Raw genomic sequence first — 20,903 nt, forward strand, 5'->3', positions numbered from 1 at the left:
AGGAATAGTCAGCATGGCTTTGTGTATGGGGGATCATGCCTTACAAATTTGTTAAGAGTTCTTTGATGAAATGAACAGGAAGGTTGACGAGGGCAGGGCATAGTCTATCTGGATTTCCGTTAGGCCTTTGATTAAGTTCGATGTGGTAGGCTGCTCTGGAAGGTTATCCAGGGGGAGCTGGCAAATTGGATACACAATTGGTTTGATGGTAGGAAGCAAAGGGTAATAGTGGAAGGATGCTTGCTGGAATGGAGGTCTGTGACTAGTGGAGTGCCTCAGGGGTCGGAACTGGGCCCATTGCTGTTTGTTATCGAAATCAATGATTTGGATGAAAATGTTCAAGGCATGATTCATCAGTTTGCAGATGACAATAAAATAGGAGGTATCGTGGATAATGAAGAAGGTTATCAGAAATTGCAGCAGGACTTTGATCAGCTGGGGAAGTGGGCTGAGAAATGGCAAATGGAGTTTAATACAGCTAAGTGTGAGGTCTTGCAATTTGGAAAGTTGGAGTTACATGGTGAAGGGCCTTTAGGAGTGTAGTGGAATAGAGGGACCTTGGAGTTCAGGTACGCAGTTGTCTGAAAGTGGAATCAGAGGGCTTTTGGCACACTGGTTTCATCAGTCAGGGCATTGAGTCTAGAAGTTGGAAAGTTATGTTGCAGTTATACAGGACATTGGTGAGTATTGGAGTACTTGGAGTATTGTGTTTCATTTTGGTCATCTTCCTATTGGAAGGATGTTGTTAAACTGAAAAGAGTGCAAAAGAAATTTATAAGGAGGTTGCCAGAACTCAAGGGTCTGAGTTGTAGGGACAGGCTGGACAAGTCAGGACTTTGCTCTTTGGAGCGTAAGAGACTGAAAGTGTATAAGGTAATGAGAGGCATGGATAAGATGAATGCACTCAGTCTTTTCCCCAGCATTGGGGAATCAAGGATGTGACGGCTTCAGTTTAAGATTAAAGGAGAAAGAATAAAGGGGAACCTGAGGGACAACTTTTTTTTACAGAGGGTGGTATGCATATGGAATGAGCTGCCAGTGGAAGTGGTTGAGGTGTGTTCATTAACAACATTTAAAAGGCACTTGGACAAATACAGGGACAGAAAAGGTTCAGAAGAATATGGGCCAAGTGCAGTGAAATGAGGTTAGTGTTGATGGACATTATGGTCAGCATGGAACAGCCTGGGCCAAAGGGCCTGTCTCTGTGTTGTAGGACTCTATGATGGCTCAGTTATGAAATAGAATCAGCTTGTCTGATGTTGAGCTACACAATTTTGAAAGTGCCCCACTGTAATCCATGCTGAATCAGTCGATTTTGGATGAGGCATCAATGTAGGCATGATCATACTGGCATCAGTCCTCAAATCCACTGAGAAAGCAATTCATCTTGGGTTCCTCCTCCTAATCACTGTCTATTAATTCCTGCTGAATGTGCAAGTGTACGTGTTCTCAGGAGTCATTAAGTGGAGAATCAGGCTTGGTCATAATGGGTGCTGGAAGCAGATTTGTAAATGAAGGTAGTTTAGATTCACATTAGAAGAGCAACCACTTGGGCGAGACATCACAGGTGTGGAAAGGTACACCTCTTCTCAACAAAACACTGGGAGCAAACTTCAGAAAAACAAATACAAAGGGCAAAGTGTATTCTTGGAATCAAGAAAACACAAGTGAATATTACGCCACACCTCCACTGTGCCCCCACAGCTACACATCAGGTCATATTGTGAAAATCAAAAATTATAATTCACAGGTGCAAAACAACACATAACAATGGGAGGCAGTGTTGCAGAACTTATTGGTGGCATGTCATTGCCAGTCAGGTGTTATGCGCCCAAAGAACAAACACAGCAACGTCTATTCTCCAGGGGAGGACCTGTGTCAGATGCTGTGAGGCAGACTGGTGTCTGAAATTCACATTTGGTTTGGATCCAGGATGACATTTCACAGAGCTTTCACTTCCCCATTTGTCAGAAGGACCGTTTCAGTTTCACAATACAATGTGCAACACATTTCTTAGGAGGGTCCACAACACGCTGACCAATTTTTTGTATTTATTCATGGGATGTGGGCATCACTGACATGCTATCATTTATTGCCCATCTTGAACAGTCCAGAGGGCAGTTAGGAGTCAGCCACATTGCTGTGAACATGGAGTCACATGTAGGCCAGACCAGGTTAGCATAGTGGATTTCCAACCGTGGAGGACAATAATAAACCAGTTTTACAGCAATTGACAGGGCAAATATAGTTACCATGAGAGTGGTGTTTTAATTTCCTGAGATTTTTGTTCAATCCACATTTCACCATCTGCCACAGTGGTATTTGAATCCATGTCCCTAGAACATTAGTCTGAAGTCTGGATTACTTGCCCAGTGTCATTAACATGGCACCACCATTTCCATCAGTTGTCACCTCAAAGTTCGATGGATGCCTTCTGGCAAAATCTTCACTGCCTCTGTGTATTATTTGACTATGTGTATTGTTTTGTTACTTCTAGACTTTGGGCATAAGCATCTTTCCATAGTTCAGGGCAGTGTCTGGCTGGCACTCCAGTACTGAGGTGCTGCATCATTAGTGTGTCATCCTTCAGATGAAATGTTGACCCAAAGCTCTGTCTGCTTGGTGCAATAGTTCAGATGAAATGGTAAATTCCCACAACATGATTTAAAGAGCAGCAACATGTTCTTTTGGTAAAGTGGCCAATATTCTTCACTGAACTGACATCACCAAAGCAGTCACCAAACCTTAATGTGGAGTTTGTGCAGCTTTGATGTTTGCAGTGCGAGAATCATCGAGGTTCACAGCACAGAAAATGGCCCTGCTGCCCATTGAGTCCGTATCAGGTAAAAACAACCACCTAAATATTTTAATCTCATTTGCAAATTGGCAATTGCATTTCCTAACATCACAACATCTGTTGTGTTTAAAGATGAAACACTGTCAGAAGTATGTTAAGGTGGTTCTGAGGGATATTGTAAGGAGGTACAGATTTTTTTTTTAAATAAGGTATGACTGTGGGGTGTACCATTTGATTTGCACTGATAATGAAATGGCAGGGACTAAGAAATGGCATGAGGTTGAGTCCCTGACTATTGCATACTGGTTTTAGTGGCTAAACCTTCAAAAAGGGGTGAATTTGGTACAAATTTGTCACCCAAAACAGGTGAGAGCTTCCTTTACATACTTCAAGCAGGGACGGGGGTTGTACCACTTTCAGGATTGCAGTGATTTTGGTCAGTGATGCTGCATTAAACCCATGGGAATCTGGTGGGAAGGGAGGCCTTGGGTGCACTGCAGGTTAGACGGTCCTTTAAGAGGTTTCCAGAACTTCCACTTAAGTATTTCAGGCCACTTGTGGAACTTCTTCTTTGTTTTACATTCAGTGTCAAATTATAGCATTTATTCAAATTTATCTCCGCTGTACCCCATGTTTTATTTATTGCATTAGAGAATTGACTATCACTGATCTTCCAACCTTATGTGCTGAAATGGAAGACTAAGTTGCATCAGACTGGGCAGGCTGTTTGAGAAAAAATTGAATTTAGTTTGAGGGGTGTCCCCTTTAGTTTGAGAGATATCCTATGATCAAGCTCTACAGTTTCAAACAAGGAGTGGTCCTGGACTCCACCACTTCTTGTCTGGTGATCTCCTCTCCTTCATTTTGGCCCACTTCTTCTTAATCTCCAACCCAACTGGCCATGGCAAAGAATCCTGATGGGTTTGAGATCAAGCAAACCCTCAACAGAAATTAATGAGAACTTCTGTTCTCTTTTTTTTGACACTCTTTAAAATCTTTTCCATCTCTATGAATAAGTCTTACACAAGTTCTTCAAATGAATGAAAATTGAGTTCCAAATGTCAGCTCTAATTCAATGGCCATAGAGACATATTTGCAAATCCCATAAACAATGTCAATATTCCAGTACTGTTCAGAGAGGGAGTTTTGGACTTTTACAGGTAAATTGTTTGGAATGAGATGTTCAACTGAGGCCAATTTTGTCCTTTCAGGTGAATGTAAAAGTGCAGAAAACGGGAAAGTGGAGGGCAACAAAAAAGGAGGAGAAAGGATGATGGGAAGAGGTTTGGGAAAAATGGAAATCAGGATTTCTGGGTAAAGAGGAGAAGTGCTATACGCAGCTAATCGTTGTTCCTGCTATATATGTCCAGCCTGTTTCTCACACACCAAATATGCCCAATTAAAAATAGAATATGGGAAATGGGTATAAGGTCTTATTGTAATTTGGTAGTTCCCTACCTCTGAGCCACGCTCAAGTCCCACTTGCCCCAGAGATGTGTCACGGTGTATACGAACAGGGTGATTAAAGATGTGTTCAGAAGATTGGTGGCTGCACGCTATCAGACTAGAGGTTGCTAGTCCTCAGTACCAGAATACAGGAGTAGTAAAGGCAATTCCCCGAGAGACCACATATTTGTCTTCCTACCTTCTTCGAATAGATTCAGTGTTATGACTGAAGTGGTTTGGGACAATGTAGGATCAGCTCTAACCCTGTGCTCTACCTGTCCTGGGACCATTTGATAGGGCCTGTGTAGACAGGACTTTACTTTCAGTTTAAAAAAGTAGCGAAAGTTTTAACATTCAGATTAAGATAGTGGAGGGGGCTTTACTCCAACATTGCCCATAAAATTATCTACTGCTCTGTCGTCATCGTTGTCTACATGGATTTTAGTAAAGCTTTGACATGGTTCTGTATGGTAGACTAATTCGTAAAGTTAGATCACATGGGATTCAGGGAGAGCTTGATGGTAGGAGACAGAAGATGGTAGTTGAGGGTATTTTTTTTGGACTGGCCTGTGACCAGTGGTATTCCACAGTGGGCGGAGCTGAGTCCACTTTTGTTTGTCATTTACATAATCCATTTGATAAAGAATTTCGGAAGCAAGTAAGTTTGTCAATGACACCAAATTGGTAGTATAATAGACAGTGAGAAAGGTTATCTGAGGGATCTTGATCATTAGGGGCAATGGGCTGAGGAGTAGCAGGTGAAGTTTAATTTGGATAAATATGTGCGATAGCATTTTGATAAAACAAACAAGGCCAGGACTTGGACAATTTCTGGTAGGGCCCTGGGTAGTGTTGTTGAACAGAGAGACCTATGGGTTCAGGTACACAGTTCTTTGAAAGTTGCATCACAGGTAGACGGGGTGATTAAAAAGGCATTTAGCACGCTTGCCTTCATTGAATAGACCATGGAGTATATTAACTGGAATGTCAAGAGGCTGTGCTGTATGTTGATGAGGCCATTTTTGAAATACAGTTCTAGTTGCCCTTCGATGGAAAGGGCATCATTAAATTGGAGAGGATCCAGAAAAGATTTACCAGGATATTGCTGGGACTGGTGAGTTTGAGTTGTAGGATAGGTTGGATAGGCTGAGACTTTTTACTGGAATGTAGGAAGTTGAGGGGTGACCTTGCAGAGGCTTGTAAAATCATGAGGGACATAGATAAGGTGAATAGCAAATGTCTTTTCCTCAAGGTGCGGGAATTCAAAACTAGAAAGCATGTTTTTGAAGTGAGAGGAGAAAGATCTGAAAGGGACCTGGGGGTAATTTTTTCACACTCAGAGTGGTTCATATAGAGAATGAACTGCCAGAGGAAGTGGTAGATGCAGGTACAGTTACAACATGTAAAAGACATTTGGATAAGTACATGAATCATAAAGGTTTAGACGGGCATGGTCCAAACACAGACAAGTTGGACTATTTAGTTGATAAGGATGAGTTGGACCAAAGAGTCTGCTTTTGTGCTGCATGACTCAATGACTGTTTGTCTCCCTTTTCAAATCTTCTGTAATGTTCCAGATGTGTGTCCATTTGGTTTGTTACCCTTCTGTCTTCTACAGAAGAAAAACTGAGCCTTTTCAGCCTGTGTATGAAAGTAAGTAACCACAGGCTGAATCATTTTGTTGGGACATGGGACAACACATCCACCTTAGGACAACCCAAACAGAGAGACGCATGAGAATTCCTAGAAGTATGGCATTCCAACCAGAACTCTATCAACAAACACATCGAGTTAGGCCCCATCTACCACCCCGTGAGAAAAAGAACAGGAAATGACATCACCACAGTAAATGACATCACCACAGGAAATACCATTACCAACCCAAAGAAACCCAAACATATAAATAGAAAGTAGGAATCATGTACACAAGATGTTACCTAGTAGGATAACAAAATGTCTCGAAATGAACTTCCCAACTTCCCAGTGAGCAAACCTACATCCAGAGTGCAGAATATTCTCAAAGGGGAGTGGGACCAGCAGGAGGTTGTTGTACACATTGGAAATAACTACACAGGAAGGAAAAAGGCCAAGATTCTGAAGGGAGAACATAGGAAGTTAGGCACAAATTGAAAAAGGAGGTCCTTGACGGGAGCAATACCTGGATTGCTCCAAGTGAGGGTAGGTTTATGAGGATAGAGCAAATGAATGAGTGGCTGAGGAGCTAGTGCAGGGGAGGAGGGTTCACATATTTGGATCATTGGAATCTCTTCTGGGGTAGACGTCACCTGTATAAGAAGGACAGATTGCACCTGAATTAGAAAGATACACTTGCAGGGAGATTTGCTCAAGCTGCTTGGGAGTATTTAAACTAGTGAGGTTGGGGGGAGGGGCGCCAGGGAAATAGTGAGGAAATTGATGAGTCTGAGACTGATATAGTTGGGAAATGGAACAAATCAGTCAGGGAAGGCAGGAACAAAGCAGACAAATGAGGTCAGACTGATAAGTTAAACTGCATTTATTTCAAATGCAAGAGGCCTAACAGGGAAGGCAGATGAACTCAGGGTATGGTTAGGAACATGGGATCAAGATATCTTAGCAGTTACAGAGACATGGCTCAGGGACGGACAGGACGGGCAGCTTAATGTTTCAGAATACAAATGCTGTTGGAAGGTCAGAGAGGGGGGCAGGAGAGGAGGGGGTGTGGTGTTTTTGATAAGGAATAACATTACCACAGTACTTCAGGAGGATATTCCTGGGAATACATCCGGGGAAGTTATTTGTATGAAACTGAGAAATAAGAAAGGGATGATTACTTTATTGGGATTGTACTATAGACCCCTCGATAGTCAGCAGGAAATTGAGAAACAAATTTGTAAGGAGATCTCAGTTATTTGTAAGAATAATAGGGTGGTTATGGTAGGGGATTTTAACTTTCCAAACATAGACTGGGACTGCCATAGTGTTAAGGGTTTAGATGGAGAGGAATTTGTTAAGAGTGTACAAGAAATTTTTCTGTTTCAGTATGCGGATGTACCTACGAGAGGAGGTGCAAAACTTGACCTACTCTTGGGAAATAAGGCAGGGCAGGTGACTGAGGTGTCAGTGGGCGAGCACGTTAGGACCAGCGACCATAATTCTAAAATAGTAATGGAAAAAGATAGACAGGATCTTAAGTTCTAAATTGGAGGAAGGCCACTTTTGACGGTATTAGGTAAGAACTTTCAACGGTTGATTAGGGGCAGATGTTTGCAGGTAAAGGGAAGGCTGGAAAATGGGAAGTCTTCATAAATGAAATAGTGAGAGTCCACAAACAAGGATGTTCCTGTTAGGGTGAAAGGCAAGGCTGGTAAGTGCAGAGAATGCTGGATGATGAGAGAAATTGAGATCTTGGCCAAGAAAAAGATATTTCAGGTATGGACAGGAGGGATTGAGTGAAGAGTATAAAGGCAGGAGGAATATACTTAAGAGGGCAATCAGGAGGGCAAAAAGGGGACATGAGATAGCTTTGGCAAATAGGGTTAAGGAGAATCCAAAAGGGATTTTATAAATACATTAAAGGACAAAAGGCTAACTAGGGAGAAAATAGGACCCTTCAAAGATCAGCAAGGCAGCCGATATGTGGATCCACAGGAGATGGGGGAGACACTAAACTGCATCAATGTTTACTATGGAGAAGGAAATGGAAAATGCAGGAGGTGGGGAAATAGATATTGAAAAATGTCCATATTACAGGGGAGGAGGTGCATAAAGGACGGATAAATCCCCAGGACCTGATCAGGTGTACCCGAGAACTCTATGGGAAGCGAGGGAAGTGATTGCTGGGCCTCTTGCTGAGATATTTGTATCATCGATAGTCACAGGTAAGGTGCCAGAAGACTGAAGGTTGGCTAACATGGTACCACTGTTTAAGAAGGGTAGTAAGGACAAGCCAGGGAATTATAGGCCAGTGAGACTGACGTCAGTAGTGAGCAAGTTGTTGGAAGGAATCCTGAGGGACAGGATGTGCATGTATTTGGAAAGGCAAGGACTGATTAGGGATCGTCAACATGGCTTTGTGCATGGGAAATCAGGTCTCACAAACTTGATTGAGTTTTTTGAAAAAGTAACAAAGGAGGATTGATGAGGGCTGAGTAGTGGACGTGATCAATATGGACTTCAATAAGACGTTCAACAAGATTCCTCATGGTAGACTGGTGAGCAAGGTTAGATCGCATGGAATACAGGGAGAACTAACCATTTGGATACACAAGTGGCTCAAAATGTAGGAGAAAGTGAGGACTGCAGATGCTGGAGATCAGAGCTGAAAATGGGTTGCTGGAAAAGCGCAGCAGGTCAGGCAGCATCCAAGGAGCAAGAGAATCGATGTTTTGGGCATGAGCCTGAAGAAGGACTCATGCCCGAAATGTCGATTCTCCTGCTCATTGGATGCTGCCTGACCTGCTGCGCTTTTCCAGCAACACATTTTCAGCTCAAAATGTAGAAGACAGAGGATTGCTTTTCAGACTGGAGGCCTGTGACCAGTGGTGTGCCTCAAGGATCAGTGCACTGCTTTTTGTCATTGATATAAACAATTTGGGTGTGAACATAGGAGGTACAGTTAGTAAGTTTGCAGATGACACCAAAATTGGAGGTGTAGTGAACAACGAAGAAGGTTACCTCAGAGTACAATGGGATCTTGACCAGATGGGCCAATGGGCCAAGGAGTGGCAGATGGAGTTTAATTTAGATAAATGTGAGGTACTGCATTTTAGAAAGGCATATCAGGGCAAGACTTACCATCAAGTGTATAAGGTCCTTGGGCAAGTTGCTAAACAAAGACACCTTGGAGTGTCGGTTCATTAGAGTGGAGTCTCAGATAGATAGGACAGTGAAGAAGGCATTTAGCATGCCTTCCTTTATTGGTTAGAGCATTGATTATTGGAGTTGGGAGGTCATGTTGTGGCTGTAGAGACATTGGTTTGGCCATTTCTGGAATATTGTGAGCAATTCTGGTCTCCCATCTATAGGAAGGAAGTTGTGAAACTTCAAAGGGCTCAGAAAACATTTACAAGGATGTTGCCAGGGTTGGAGGGTTTGAGCTATAGGGAGATGCTGAATAAGCTGGGACTGTTTTCCCTGTAGCATTAGAGGCTTACAGAGGTTTATAAAATGATGAGGGGTATGGATAGGGTAAATAGAAAAGTTCTTTTCCCAGGGTTGGGGGAGTCCAGAACTAGAGGACATAGGTTTAGGGTAAGAGGGGAAAGATTTATTATGGATTGAAGGGGCAACTTTTCACTCAGAGGGTGGTGGGTGTATGGAATGAACTGCCGGAGGAAGTGGAGGAGATTGGTACAATTACAACATTTAGAGGGATATGTGCCAAGTGCTGGCAAATAGGCCTAGGTTAATTTTGGACATCTGGTTGGCATGGACCAGTTAGACTGAAGGGTCTGCTCCCATGTTTTACATCTCGATGACTCTATATATTAGGTGGATTGGCCATGCAAAATTGTCCATAGTGTCCAGGCATGCGCAGGCGAGATAGATTAGCCAAGGGGAAGGCAGGGTTTCAGGGATGAGGTGGGGGAGTGGGTCTAGGTGGGATATTCTTCAGAGAGTCAGCGTGAAGTTGTTGAACTGAATGGCTTGTTTCCGCATTGCAGGAAGTCAATGAACTGCTAACTGATGCCACGTAAGTTTACTTTGACAGACCACATGGCTCTGCAAATGATGCAGCTTCTGGGGAGAATTGAATTGAATTGAATTGATTGTTACGTGTACTGAGGCACAGTGAAAAGCTTTGTTTTGCGAGCAATACAGGCAGATCACATAATTAAGTAGCATAGATAAGTAAATAATAGGTAAACAGCAGCAAAAACACAGGTACAGGCGAATGCTCAGAGTTTGAGAGTCTATTCCGTATTCGAACAAGAGTAGGGTAGAAACTGTTTCGAAACCGGCTGGTGCATGTGCTCAGGCTTCTTTTCCTTCTCTCTGATGGTAGAAATTGTCGAAAAACATTGTCAGGGTGGGATGGATTTTTGAGAACGCTGGCAGTCTTTCTTTGACAGCGGGCCTGGTAGATGGATTCTATGGATGGGAGGTTGGCCTTTGAGATTGTCCGGGCTGAGTTTACCACTCTCTGTAACAGTCTCTGATCTTGAATGGTACAGTTTCCATACCAGGTAGTGATACATCCAGACAGAATGCTCTCGATGGGACACCTGTAAAAGTTGGCAAGAGTATCCGTCATGCAAAATTTCCTCAGCTGCCTGAGGAAGCAGGGAAGTTGTTGAGCCTTTGTAACCAGTGCTTCCATGTGAAGAGTCCAAGAAAGCTTGTTGTGGATGACCACTCCCAGGAGCTTGACACTTTCCACTTGTTCCACCTGTGTGCTGTTAATGTGCTTGAGTAACATCCCGCTGAAAGTCAATAATGAGTTCCTTGGTTTTGCTGGCATTGAGAACTGGATTGTTCTCAGTGCACCATTTTTCCAGGTCTTCTGTCGTCTGTTTCGTCACCATCTGAGATTTTCCCTCAAATCTTGGGTGGTCACGTGTGACTGGGCAGGTGTCCTCCAGTACAACCTCAGAAGCCAGAACAGCCTTGCTCTGCTATGATGGTAGTTGAACAAAGCAGGCTGCAAGTAGCAATATGAAATGGGATAATGCATTTGTAACTGTTGCATACTCACTGAGCAGGAATTCTGAGAAGAGCTAAGGAGGTGATGATGAAATATTAGACACAGTGACAAAGCTTTACAAGTGATGTGGTGAGATATCTGGGAAGGAAAGTATACTGTTTGTTTGTCAAGATGTCTAAATCCTCTATCATCAATGGTGGGGGTGCAGGAAGAACACACGAGAAGAGATTTCAGAGGTAATGAGCCCAAAAGCACTTTGGCCGGAAGACTGAACAAAAACTTGTGAACATAGATGAGGATTATGAAATGCTTACGTGTCAGGGAAAAGGAGCAAGGCAAAGGGTGTTTCATAATGAAAAGACTTTCTTCAGTTATATACTCTTTTGAGAATACAAGAATGTTGTCTTCATTTGTACATTTTTCAAACTTGGTAATTCTCAGAGGTTTGGAATGTTTACAGAATTATTTTGCAGATGTTTATGGCAGAGAGTTTCCAAGGTTGAAAGGTGACCATCATTGTGTGAAGCTCATTAGAGAAAGCAGAAGAAATCAAGAGCAAAAATCTTAAAATCTTGGAAAAGGGACAACATTCATGTTCCCTCTCAATTTCACTTTTGCAGTTACTCCTCACGTTCTCTCCTCCTTTTCACAATGAACTGCTGATCATACCTCAGATCTAGCTGGTCCTTCATCCTCCATGGCTGCAATTCAAGAACCTTTTAATACTCTGAATTTCCATGGATATAATTATTTTACACATGCTTTTTTGTTTATCTTGCTTATTCTGACTGTGCATATGAGATATTAAATTTTAACAAATTATTCCCTTGACATTTTTCTGAGTAAGTGAATGACTGGGCCATAAAAGCCAGGAAGATCCAATTTCCCCTCTGTACATGTACTGAATTGACTAAGCGGAGAAAGCAACATTTGGGAGGCTGTACTTCATCTCAACCAGGAGTACATCGGGGAAATTGTTGGCAATTAAGGCATTTCGTGGAGATTGTGTGAAAGGGCTTACAACATCCGAGCTTTCAAGTAAAATGGTCCAGAAGTGACAGCTCCTTCTCTGACTATCTGCGAGATGAGAGATGTGAAATTCTTGTTACTATTGACTCCAAACCAGATCAAAACTGCAGAATATTGGAGGGGAAAAGGAAACAGTCAACAGTCAGGGTTGGGAATTGAGTTGGGTAGAGGGGAATGGTGAAATCAGGCGGAAGAGTGTACGAAGGGGTAACAGAAATAGGAATGCGCAAGCTGGGGAATGATGCACCTGGAGAATTGATGACCAGAAGGGATAAAGACTTAAGAATGAGCAAATAAAGGGACTCAGGGTTACTTGGAATATGGCCCAGGCAAGAGAGGAGATTGGGGCTTGAGAGAGCATTTAGACTGGGAAATTCAGTTCAGGAGGTGGAGGAGAAAGAAGGACTGGAAGATACAGATAAGGTGATTGATTTGCCTCTCAGCTTAAAATATGTCCTCCAATTTTGAACTCTCCTACATGAGGGAAAACCTTGTTATTTTCCTTATCCATGCCCCTCATGATTTTATAAACCTCAAAAAGGACACCCCACAACTTCTTCTGCTCCAGTGAAAAACATCCCAGCCTTTCTAGCCTCTCCTTATAACTCAAACCCTCCAGTCTCAGTAACTTCCAGTAAATCCTTTCTGAATCTGCCCCAATTTAATAATCTACTTTGTACAGCAGGGCAACTGGAATTGTACACAGTACTACGAACGTGGCCTTACCAGTGTCCTGTACAACTTTAACATGACAGCATATACTCAATGGTCTACCTGCAATGCAACTTTCAAAAAACTATGTACCTGAACCCTCTCTGTTCGACAACACTGTATAAGTCCTGCCCTTGTTTGCTTTACCAAAATGCAACACATGGCATTCCTCTAAATTAAACTCCATCTGCCATTCCTCAGCCCAAATCATCAAGATCCCTTTGTAATTTTAGATAACCTTCTTCACTGTCCTTCACAACACAAATTTTGGTGTCATCTGCAAACTTACTAACCATCCTTACTCCGACACTAACAAGCATAGTTAGTGTATCTTCACAAAAAGTACTGCAGTAGTTTATTATTGTTCAGAACAAAACCCCTCTAATCTATCAAAGGTATTGCCTCCACCCCAACATTTTCTTATTTTCAAAGCAAGTGCCAGGCGTTGCATTCTGGGTGCAATTCAATTGGTCAATCTACCAGGCTTGAAGCAAACACACTTCATTCATACACTTCAGTTAAAATACAGACAAAATAAAAACAAAAGAATCGCTTCGCTGTAAATCTACTGAAGTAATTAACAAAACAATCAACTACTTATTCACTGTTCCAATAGAGTAATATCCCATAAGCATACTCTTGGCAAAGGCAAATCCAGTAACATAGATTCTGTCACATGCAATTCCAGCAGCAGGAAGATAACCCAAGCTTTTAGCTGCAGCAAAGAAAGAGCAAAATGCAGCAGATTTCACAACTCCAACAGCTACTGAGAGCTAAGATTAAAATCCTGGTTCTGTGGGAGTTTGACCCCACCCATTTCAGACTGCTTCTATCGTTCCAACTTGTACAAAACACCCAAAGTCTCACAAATGGTTTATTTCATTGATTTGGAGGAGACTCTCGGCACCTTGGTCTCAATCTCTCATCACAAAGCCATAGTATCATCACAGGTTCAAGAAGGAAACTCACCACCTTCTCAAGAGCAATGAATGATGGACAATATTTTGTTTCCCTCGCCAACACAGCCATATTCCACGAATGAATGAAAGAAAACAGTTGTGGAGGTGGTGGCATGTTACAGTTCACTCAGGTGGTCAAAATTGTTGTGGCAACATGCGCTTTACATTCATGTTGTAGTTTGGCACTATGGATGATAACGGTAGAGACTACAATGTTCTTTCCATCACACAGCTGATCAGGAATCTCTACCTCTCTTTCTACCGGACACTGAGGATGTAATACCTGCAGGAAAACATCTGCCCACAATTAGATTGACTGAAATCACTGGAGATCATCGCTGAGAGAATCAGAGGCTGAACGCTTTCTCTGGCGCAGCATTTGCTGAGAGCAAAACAATATCAGTGGTCATTCAAAGCATCAATGTGATGATGTACTTCTCTTCCAAGTGATACAGTAAAACATCCCAGAGTAGGTTCACAGTCAGCAGTGGAATACATGACTGTACGGACATATAATTTCACAGATCAAGGAACATGCTATCTTGTAAAACCAACAAATTTTCACCCAAAATGCTGCTTTATATTCAAAAATGTAATCATTCCATGGAGAAATTAAAGTCCTGCAAATTACTGGTGTGCTGACAAGTAGGATTTCATGGGGCTGGAACAATCAGGGAATTAACATTACTACATTATGAGTGGATATATTATAGTGAGCCCAACATTATCTCACAGCATTGACTCAATTTTTGGGAATATCAAACCAAGTACAAATTCCTCATCCTGCTGCCTTCACTTTCATGATCATTCTGAATGTTGAAATAACATGTAGCCATCTATTCAAACTATCATGACATCTGTGTGTCTGGACTACAATGGGAACAGGGTCAAACCTCCATGCATTTTTAAATTCATTCATAGGGTATGGGCATTGTTGAGACTGCATTTAATGCCTTTCCCTTGTTATCCTTGAGCTGCCTTCTTGAGTCACTGCAGTCCATGTGCTGCAGGTAGACCACAATGTCCTTAGGGAGGAAATTCCAAGATTTTGACCCAACAACAGTGAAGGAAGAGCAATGTATGTCCAAGTAAGGATGGTGAGTGGCTTGGAGGGGAATTTGTCAGTGGTGGTGTGTGTACCCATGTATCTGGTGCTCTTGTCCTTCTAGGTGAAAGTGGTTGTGGAATTACAAGGTGCTGTCTGAGGATTTTTGGTGAATTTCTGCAGTACACTGAGCATCAGTAGTGGAAAGACTGGATGCTTATAGATATGGTGCCAATCAAGTAGGTGGCTTTGTCTGGGATGGGATTCAAAGGTAATAATCACACAACACCAGGTTATAGTCCAACAGGTTTTTTTGGAAGCATGGGCTTTTGGAGCGCCGCTCCTTCATCAGGAGGTTGTGGAGAATAAGACCATAATGGTCTTACCTCTCCGCAACCACCTGATGAAGGATCCACACTCCGAAACCTAGTGCTTCCAAATAAACTTGTTGGACTATAACCTGGTGTTGTGTGATTATTAACTTTGTCCACCCCAGTCCAACACCGGCTCCTCCACATCTTGGATGGTGTTGAGCTCCTTTGGTGTTGTTGGAGCTACGCTCATCAAGGCAAGTGGGGAGTGTTCCAACACAGTCCTGACTTGTGCCTTGTTCATGGTGGGCAGGCTTTAGGGAGTCAGAGGTGAGTTAGCTGCTGCAGTATTTCTTGTTTCTGATCTTCTCTTGGAGCCACTATTTTTATATGGTGAGTCCAGTTGAGTTTTGGGTCAAGAGCAAGACCTAGGATGATGATTGTGATGGGGCAGCGGTTAGATTGTCTCTTGTTGGAGATCGCCATTGCCAGCATATGTCTGGTGCAAATGTTACTTACCACTTGTCAGCCTCAGCCTGGATATTTTCTATGTCTTGTTGCCTTTGGGCCCGGACTGGTTCAGTATCTGAGGAGTTGTGAACCCCATTTCTGACGCACAGTGCTGCACAGTCAGCAATGCTGTCTGCTTTTTCAGCTGGACATCAATGATTCCCTGGCACTGCTTCAAAAGAAGTTATATCTCCCTTGTGTATCCTGGGCATTCCTCACCCACTACTAAAACTCACACTGAGAAACAGGTGATCTGAATATTGTGACATTACTGCTTGAAGTAGTTTATCATACATTAGTTGCTATGTTCAATGCATTATAACAGTGAGGACACTTCAAAAGTATTTAATTGGCTGTTAGGCATTTTCAGACCTCCTGATGTCTTTAAAGGCACTATAGAAATCCAAATCTCTCTTTTCTAATTGGCAACAGTTCAGTTATCCACCAGTGCATCCACCTGGACACCCTGCGCTGGCCTATTACCTGTCCTCGACCTCTTCGTTTCCAACTGCCGCCGGGATATTAACTGCCTCAACCTGTCTACCCCCCTCCCCCACTCCAACCTCTCACCCTCACAATGCACAGCCCTCCAATCCCGACCTCACCATCAAGCCAGCAGATAAAGGGGGCACAGTGGTAGTCTGGCGCACTGACCTCTGCACTGCTGAAGCCAAACGCCAACTCGAGGACACCTCTTCCTACTGCCCCCTCGACCATGACCCCATCCCCCATCACCAAACCATCATCTCCCAGACCATACAGAACCTCATCACCTCAGGAGATCTCCCATCCACAGCTTCCAACCTCATAGTCCGGGAACCCCGCACTGCCCAGTTCTACCTCCTTCCCAAGATCCACAACCCTGACCACCCTGGCCGACCTATTGTCTCAGCATGCTCCGGCCCCACTGAACTCATCCCTACCTACCTTGACACTGTTCTATCCCCCCTAGTCCAGGAACTCCCCACATACGTTCGAGACACCACCCACGCCCTCCACCTCCTCCAAGACTTCCGTTTCCCCAGCCCCCAAAAACAATTCCTGATGAAGGGCTTTTGCCCGAAATGTCGATTTCGCTGCTCCTTGGATGCTGCCTGAACTGCTGTGCTCTTCCAGCACCACTAATCCAGAATCAGTTATCCTCTGGCATTCCTTTCCTCAAGCCTTCTGCTTCTCGACAACATTCTTTTCCTTTAGACCCTCCTTGGTACTCCTGTCTGGGGTCACCCATCCCAGTACATCCATTTTGGCATTCCCACCATTTTTCCATTACACCCTCACTGGAGAGGTTGAAGGACAACTTTGTAAGAATTCAAAACAAGAAACAGTGGAGGAGGAAAAAGAGCAGAAAGTGGCAGGCCCTTGGGCTTGCTGTTACCCGAACTACACTTTGCTGCCCAATTTCCATATCCCTTGACTCCTCTGGAGCCAAAAGTCTAACATGCTCAGCTTTGAATAGACCCAATTGAGCATCCACAGATATCTTGAGAATTAAAGTCCCAAAAATTCACAACTGCCTGTTCTGAAGAAATTTATCCTCATGCCAACTTGAAGTGTCACTGTTGTACCACTGTTTTCGACCATCCAACCAGAAAAAATGCAGACTTTAAGCATTGATCCTGTCAAGGCCCCTCAGAATTTTATCATTTTTAAAACAGTAATCACATGCAGGTTTCAATTTGATCACAGCTCATTCATCTAAATTCCACAAAGTGTCAACTCAAATCTATTCAACCTTATATCGCTGAACACTTTTCCACATTCAAGTCACTAGAAGAGTGCAAATTGCTGTTGCTGTATATCTGTGTTCAATTTCTAAAATGTATCACTGGCTGGTGACAGGTTTGCTCTCAGATTATACAGCACTGAGCGCAGCAGAGTAGTGGAACCCAATAGCCTTACTAACTGATCTAACTGGAGAGCCATGATGTTTGCTCTTCTGTTTAAGAAATCTATCATACAGATAGGTGAATAAGGTGTAGTACAATGGGAAAAATATCACAAACATTGCCTGGTGCAGTGTAAAATCAGAGGGTTAACATCTAAATTTCAGCTGAGAGTGACAACATTTTCAATTGTCTAACCACATCTAACTAAGGATCAACAGAGGAAGTTTGTGCAGATGTGTCCTTACTCACACGGCGGTGCTTCTTACTCTCTCCAGCTTCGTGCCCAACAGATGGTGCAAATCTGAACAACTCTCAGTGGGGAAAGGACTGCTGTTGTCAGTACTGAGAACAATATGAAGGATTGGACTGTACACCATAAGTGTTATGAAAACCGACACACCATTTGATTGTACCCATGCCCATACAATCTCTAAAAATCACACATAAAGATTCTGTCGGCATCACCTTCGGGGTAAATGTAGGAGCCACTCCTGCATGTAAAAGGTTACAGAGCTTTGGAACTTTTTCCCACAAATTGTAATTTTTAAGTTAGATCAATTGCTAATATTTGAACTGAGATTGATTGACATTTGTAAGCTAAGGCATTCAAGGTTAAGGGAAAATTCAGGTCATAGATCAGCCAAGATCTCATTGAATAGTTAATATTCCAATGACTTTCCTGGAAACCCCTCGTACAGAAACCTACTTTCCAAACTTCACCCATGAACCCAACAGTTCCAACTTCTCAAGCTGCACCTCCTTACTCATTTGAAAACCAATCTTATTGTGAAGCTACGTACTCCAGGACAGAACTGCAGTTTCTTCAATCCATCTATCAGTCATTTGGCTCCCTGAAAACGGCATTTATTTTTCCTTTAACTAATTAGAACAGGTATGATTTGTATTGCTTTCTACTCATTTTATCACAAAATTGCCATGACTAATCATTGATCCTTTGTGCTGTCTGAGCTGGAATGTTCTGTTGGTACAGAATTGTCATAAGTTTCACAATGTCCTTCTGACAATCCCTGGAAGCTAAATTGTTTGTGATACATTAAAATCAGAGGTATTGAAGATACAGTGCGAAGTTTATTTGAGATCTCTCTCAGTTCATTAATGATCCTCAGTGGACTTATTGTGCCATGTAAATAGCCTAAAAGTTAGAGCACAGAAACAGGCCATTTGCTCGACTGCTAAGTGGTACTATTTGTGCTACACATAAGTATGTGTGTCCTGAAGTGAGAACCAATATTGTTCCTTCTAGTTGTTCTGCTTTTCCAGACAGGAAGGTAGGACAATGGGTATGCCACATCTCAGTCGCTTTCTCCAATCCACAACTCTGAATTCTCTAGGTTCTTCAAACTTTGTATCTTGTAAAGTCCATATTTTAATAACTGCACCACTGCACTGTCTTCAGCACTGAGTTTGGGAAAGTTTCCCTGAATCTCTCTGTCTCATGAACTTTCTGGCTTCCTTTAAGACATTACTTAAACCGCAATTTGTGACTAAGATTTAGAGTGTTGTTTAAATATTTCATTACATGGCTAAGTGTTATTTTGGAACACGACAGTGAAGTAACTTGGGGTGTTTGCCTTTGTTGAAGGTATTATACAAAGAGTTGCTGGGTTATCTCGGTTTCTGTGTAACAAATGCAAAAGACCTAATAAAATGGAATTTCTGCTTAACAGAAACAGTCATCTTACATTTTTGCTGCACAGTGGGAAAAGGACTGCTCTCTCTTTGGTCTCTAGCTGTCAGACCAAAATTAGGACTTCATTGTGTAAAGAAATGGTACACCAAGCTATCCACCCTATGACTCCTTTTCACAGCAATTCCTGCAATTTGCGAGGCACAGGTGAATCTGATACCCCCCAAAAAAACACAAAAACAAAAGAAAGAAAAGTCTCTGCTTTTATTTATTAGGACGAGCTGAGCCACATTATTGGAGTAAATCACACTTTACTCTGCATCTAATCCATGTTCGACTATTTCTAGAAGTGTTTGGCGGGACAGTGTAGAGGTACATTTACATTTTTACTCTCAGTTTAAAACAGTAGAGGAGCTTTATTCTTTTCTCGCATGCCAAGCTTCTTCTGTTTGTATTTACTGCTGACAATAGCTTCTGAAGTGTTTCATTACATAGCAGCAGCAACCTGATTGACAAGCACAAATTACACTAAAATAATTAATCACAAAAACAGAAGCCAATATCAAGCCACTCAGCCCTCCCCGCTGCAGTAAATGCTAATTGTTAACCACTTTGCCAGAAAGAAATCTTGATGTTCATGGTTACTTGCGAGATTCTCAAAAAATAAATGCGAGTACAAGAGGTTAAAGTTCTTGAAAATTCTGCGGTCAAATTGTCACCGTGACATGAGTAAAGTGCACCGCAAAGACGATGCAAGTAAAGAATTTAAATGTTTCTCAGCTGTGGACCTGACTCTTATCAACAAAAATCCAAAACTGCAAGATGTTCTCAATGTCACTAATTTAATATTTATATCCATATAATATTAAATAATAATTTCAAGAAAAGAACACATGCAGCACATGTTTTTCACTTAGCATTGATGCAACAAAAATGTGAGTTCTTCAAATTAATTATTTAACTCGAGTATGGTAGTTACTTTCCTGCATTAACAAGCGCAAAAAAGTATTAGATTAGTCAAGGCTCAATGGAAACATTCAAAAACTCAGAAAACAGCTTCTTTGAGTAAGCAATATAGACCATGAAGGACCTCAGCAAAACAACAATGAAACCTATATGATCAAAATAGCTGCCAATGTTCAACAAACACCAATCAAAGTGAACAGCTAAGTCTGCTAATTTTTCACAACTGACATGGGGGAAACTGAAATTACAGGCATCTGGATGACAAATCAAACTAGTATCTTTTAATATGTTTAATTGAGAAAACGCTTTCACGTATGAAGTCATGTCGAGCGAGAAATGTTTCGTATTGTACAACTCAAAATATTTTCATGAGGATAGAGGAAATAGGAACAGTAGGCTACACTGTTCCTTAAACCTGCGCTGCCATTCAGTAACATAATGGTTCATCTTGGATTCACCTCCTTTCTTCTTTTGTTTTTTTCCATATCCCTCACTCCAGATACAAATTTGGCAAGATGCAATCTCCAATCCTGGCAAACCTGAATTCTCAATGAATAGAGTAGGGGCTATTGTCATTAACATGGAGTTGTTGGGCTGTACGACTTGTTTTTGCACTGCAAACACACACAAGAATATACAAAAGCACTGAAGTGTTATTCAATAGTGGGAATCGGTGCTCCAATTTGTCTGTAATGTAATCCGAAGGCTATTGCTTCCTCCAAGCAGTGTTGATTTGTGCTGTTTACTTAACAGATTTGCTTTGCTTCCTTCCAGCCGCTGCTGTGAAAAAAAGAGCTGTGGCAACAGAAATGAAACTCCATCAGATCCCGTCATCATTGACAGGTAGGAAACAGTGTTTTACTTCCTTCAAATGTCCCTCCAGGGGAGTGGCAGTAAAGTGTTCTGAGCTGTGCCTGATCAACCACAGTGTGTGGTGTTGAATATTTTCAAGCAGATGTTTGTGATA

The 20,903-nt window shown here is 42.2% G+C and overlaps 1 protein-coding gene across 4 annotated transcripts in view; it reads left to right on the plus strand.

The window, feature by feature from the left end:
- LOC122543076 (transcription factor COE2) overlaps nt 1-20,903 on the plus strand; it is a 267,093-nt gene that overhangs the window by 18,150 nt on the left and 228,040 nt on the right. For all 4 annotated transcript variants that reach the window (XM_043681302.2, XM_043681301.2, XM_043681304.2 and 1 more), the window contains one exon: nt 20,711-20,779. In XM_043681302.2, the coding sequence (XP_043537237.1) occupies nt 20,711-20,779 (69 nt within the window). The remainder of the gene's footprint in view (nt 1-20,710; nt 20,780-20,903) is intronic.

This window comes from Chiloscyllium plagiosum, unplaced genomic scaffold, assembly GCF_037043375.1.
Source record: "Chiloscyllium plagiosum isolate Xiang-an unplaced genomic scaffold, Cpla_swu_hap1 HiC_scaffold_48, whole genome shotgun sequence".
Taxonomy (NCBI): domain Eukaryota; kingdom Metazoa; phylum Chordata; class Chondrichthyes; order Orectolobiformes; family Hemiscylliidae; genus Chiloscyllium; species Chiloscyllium plagiosum.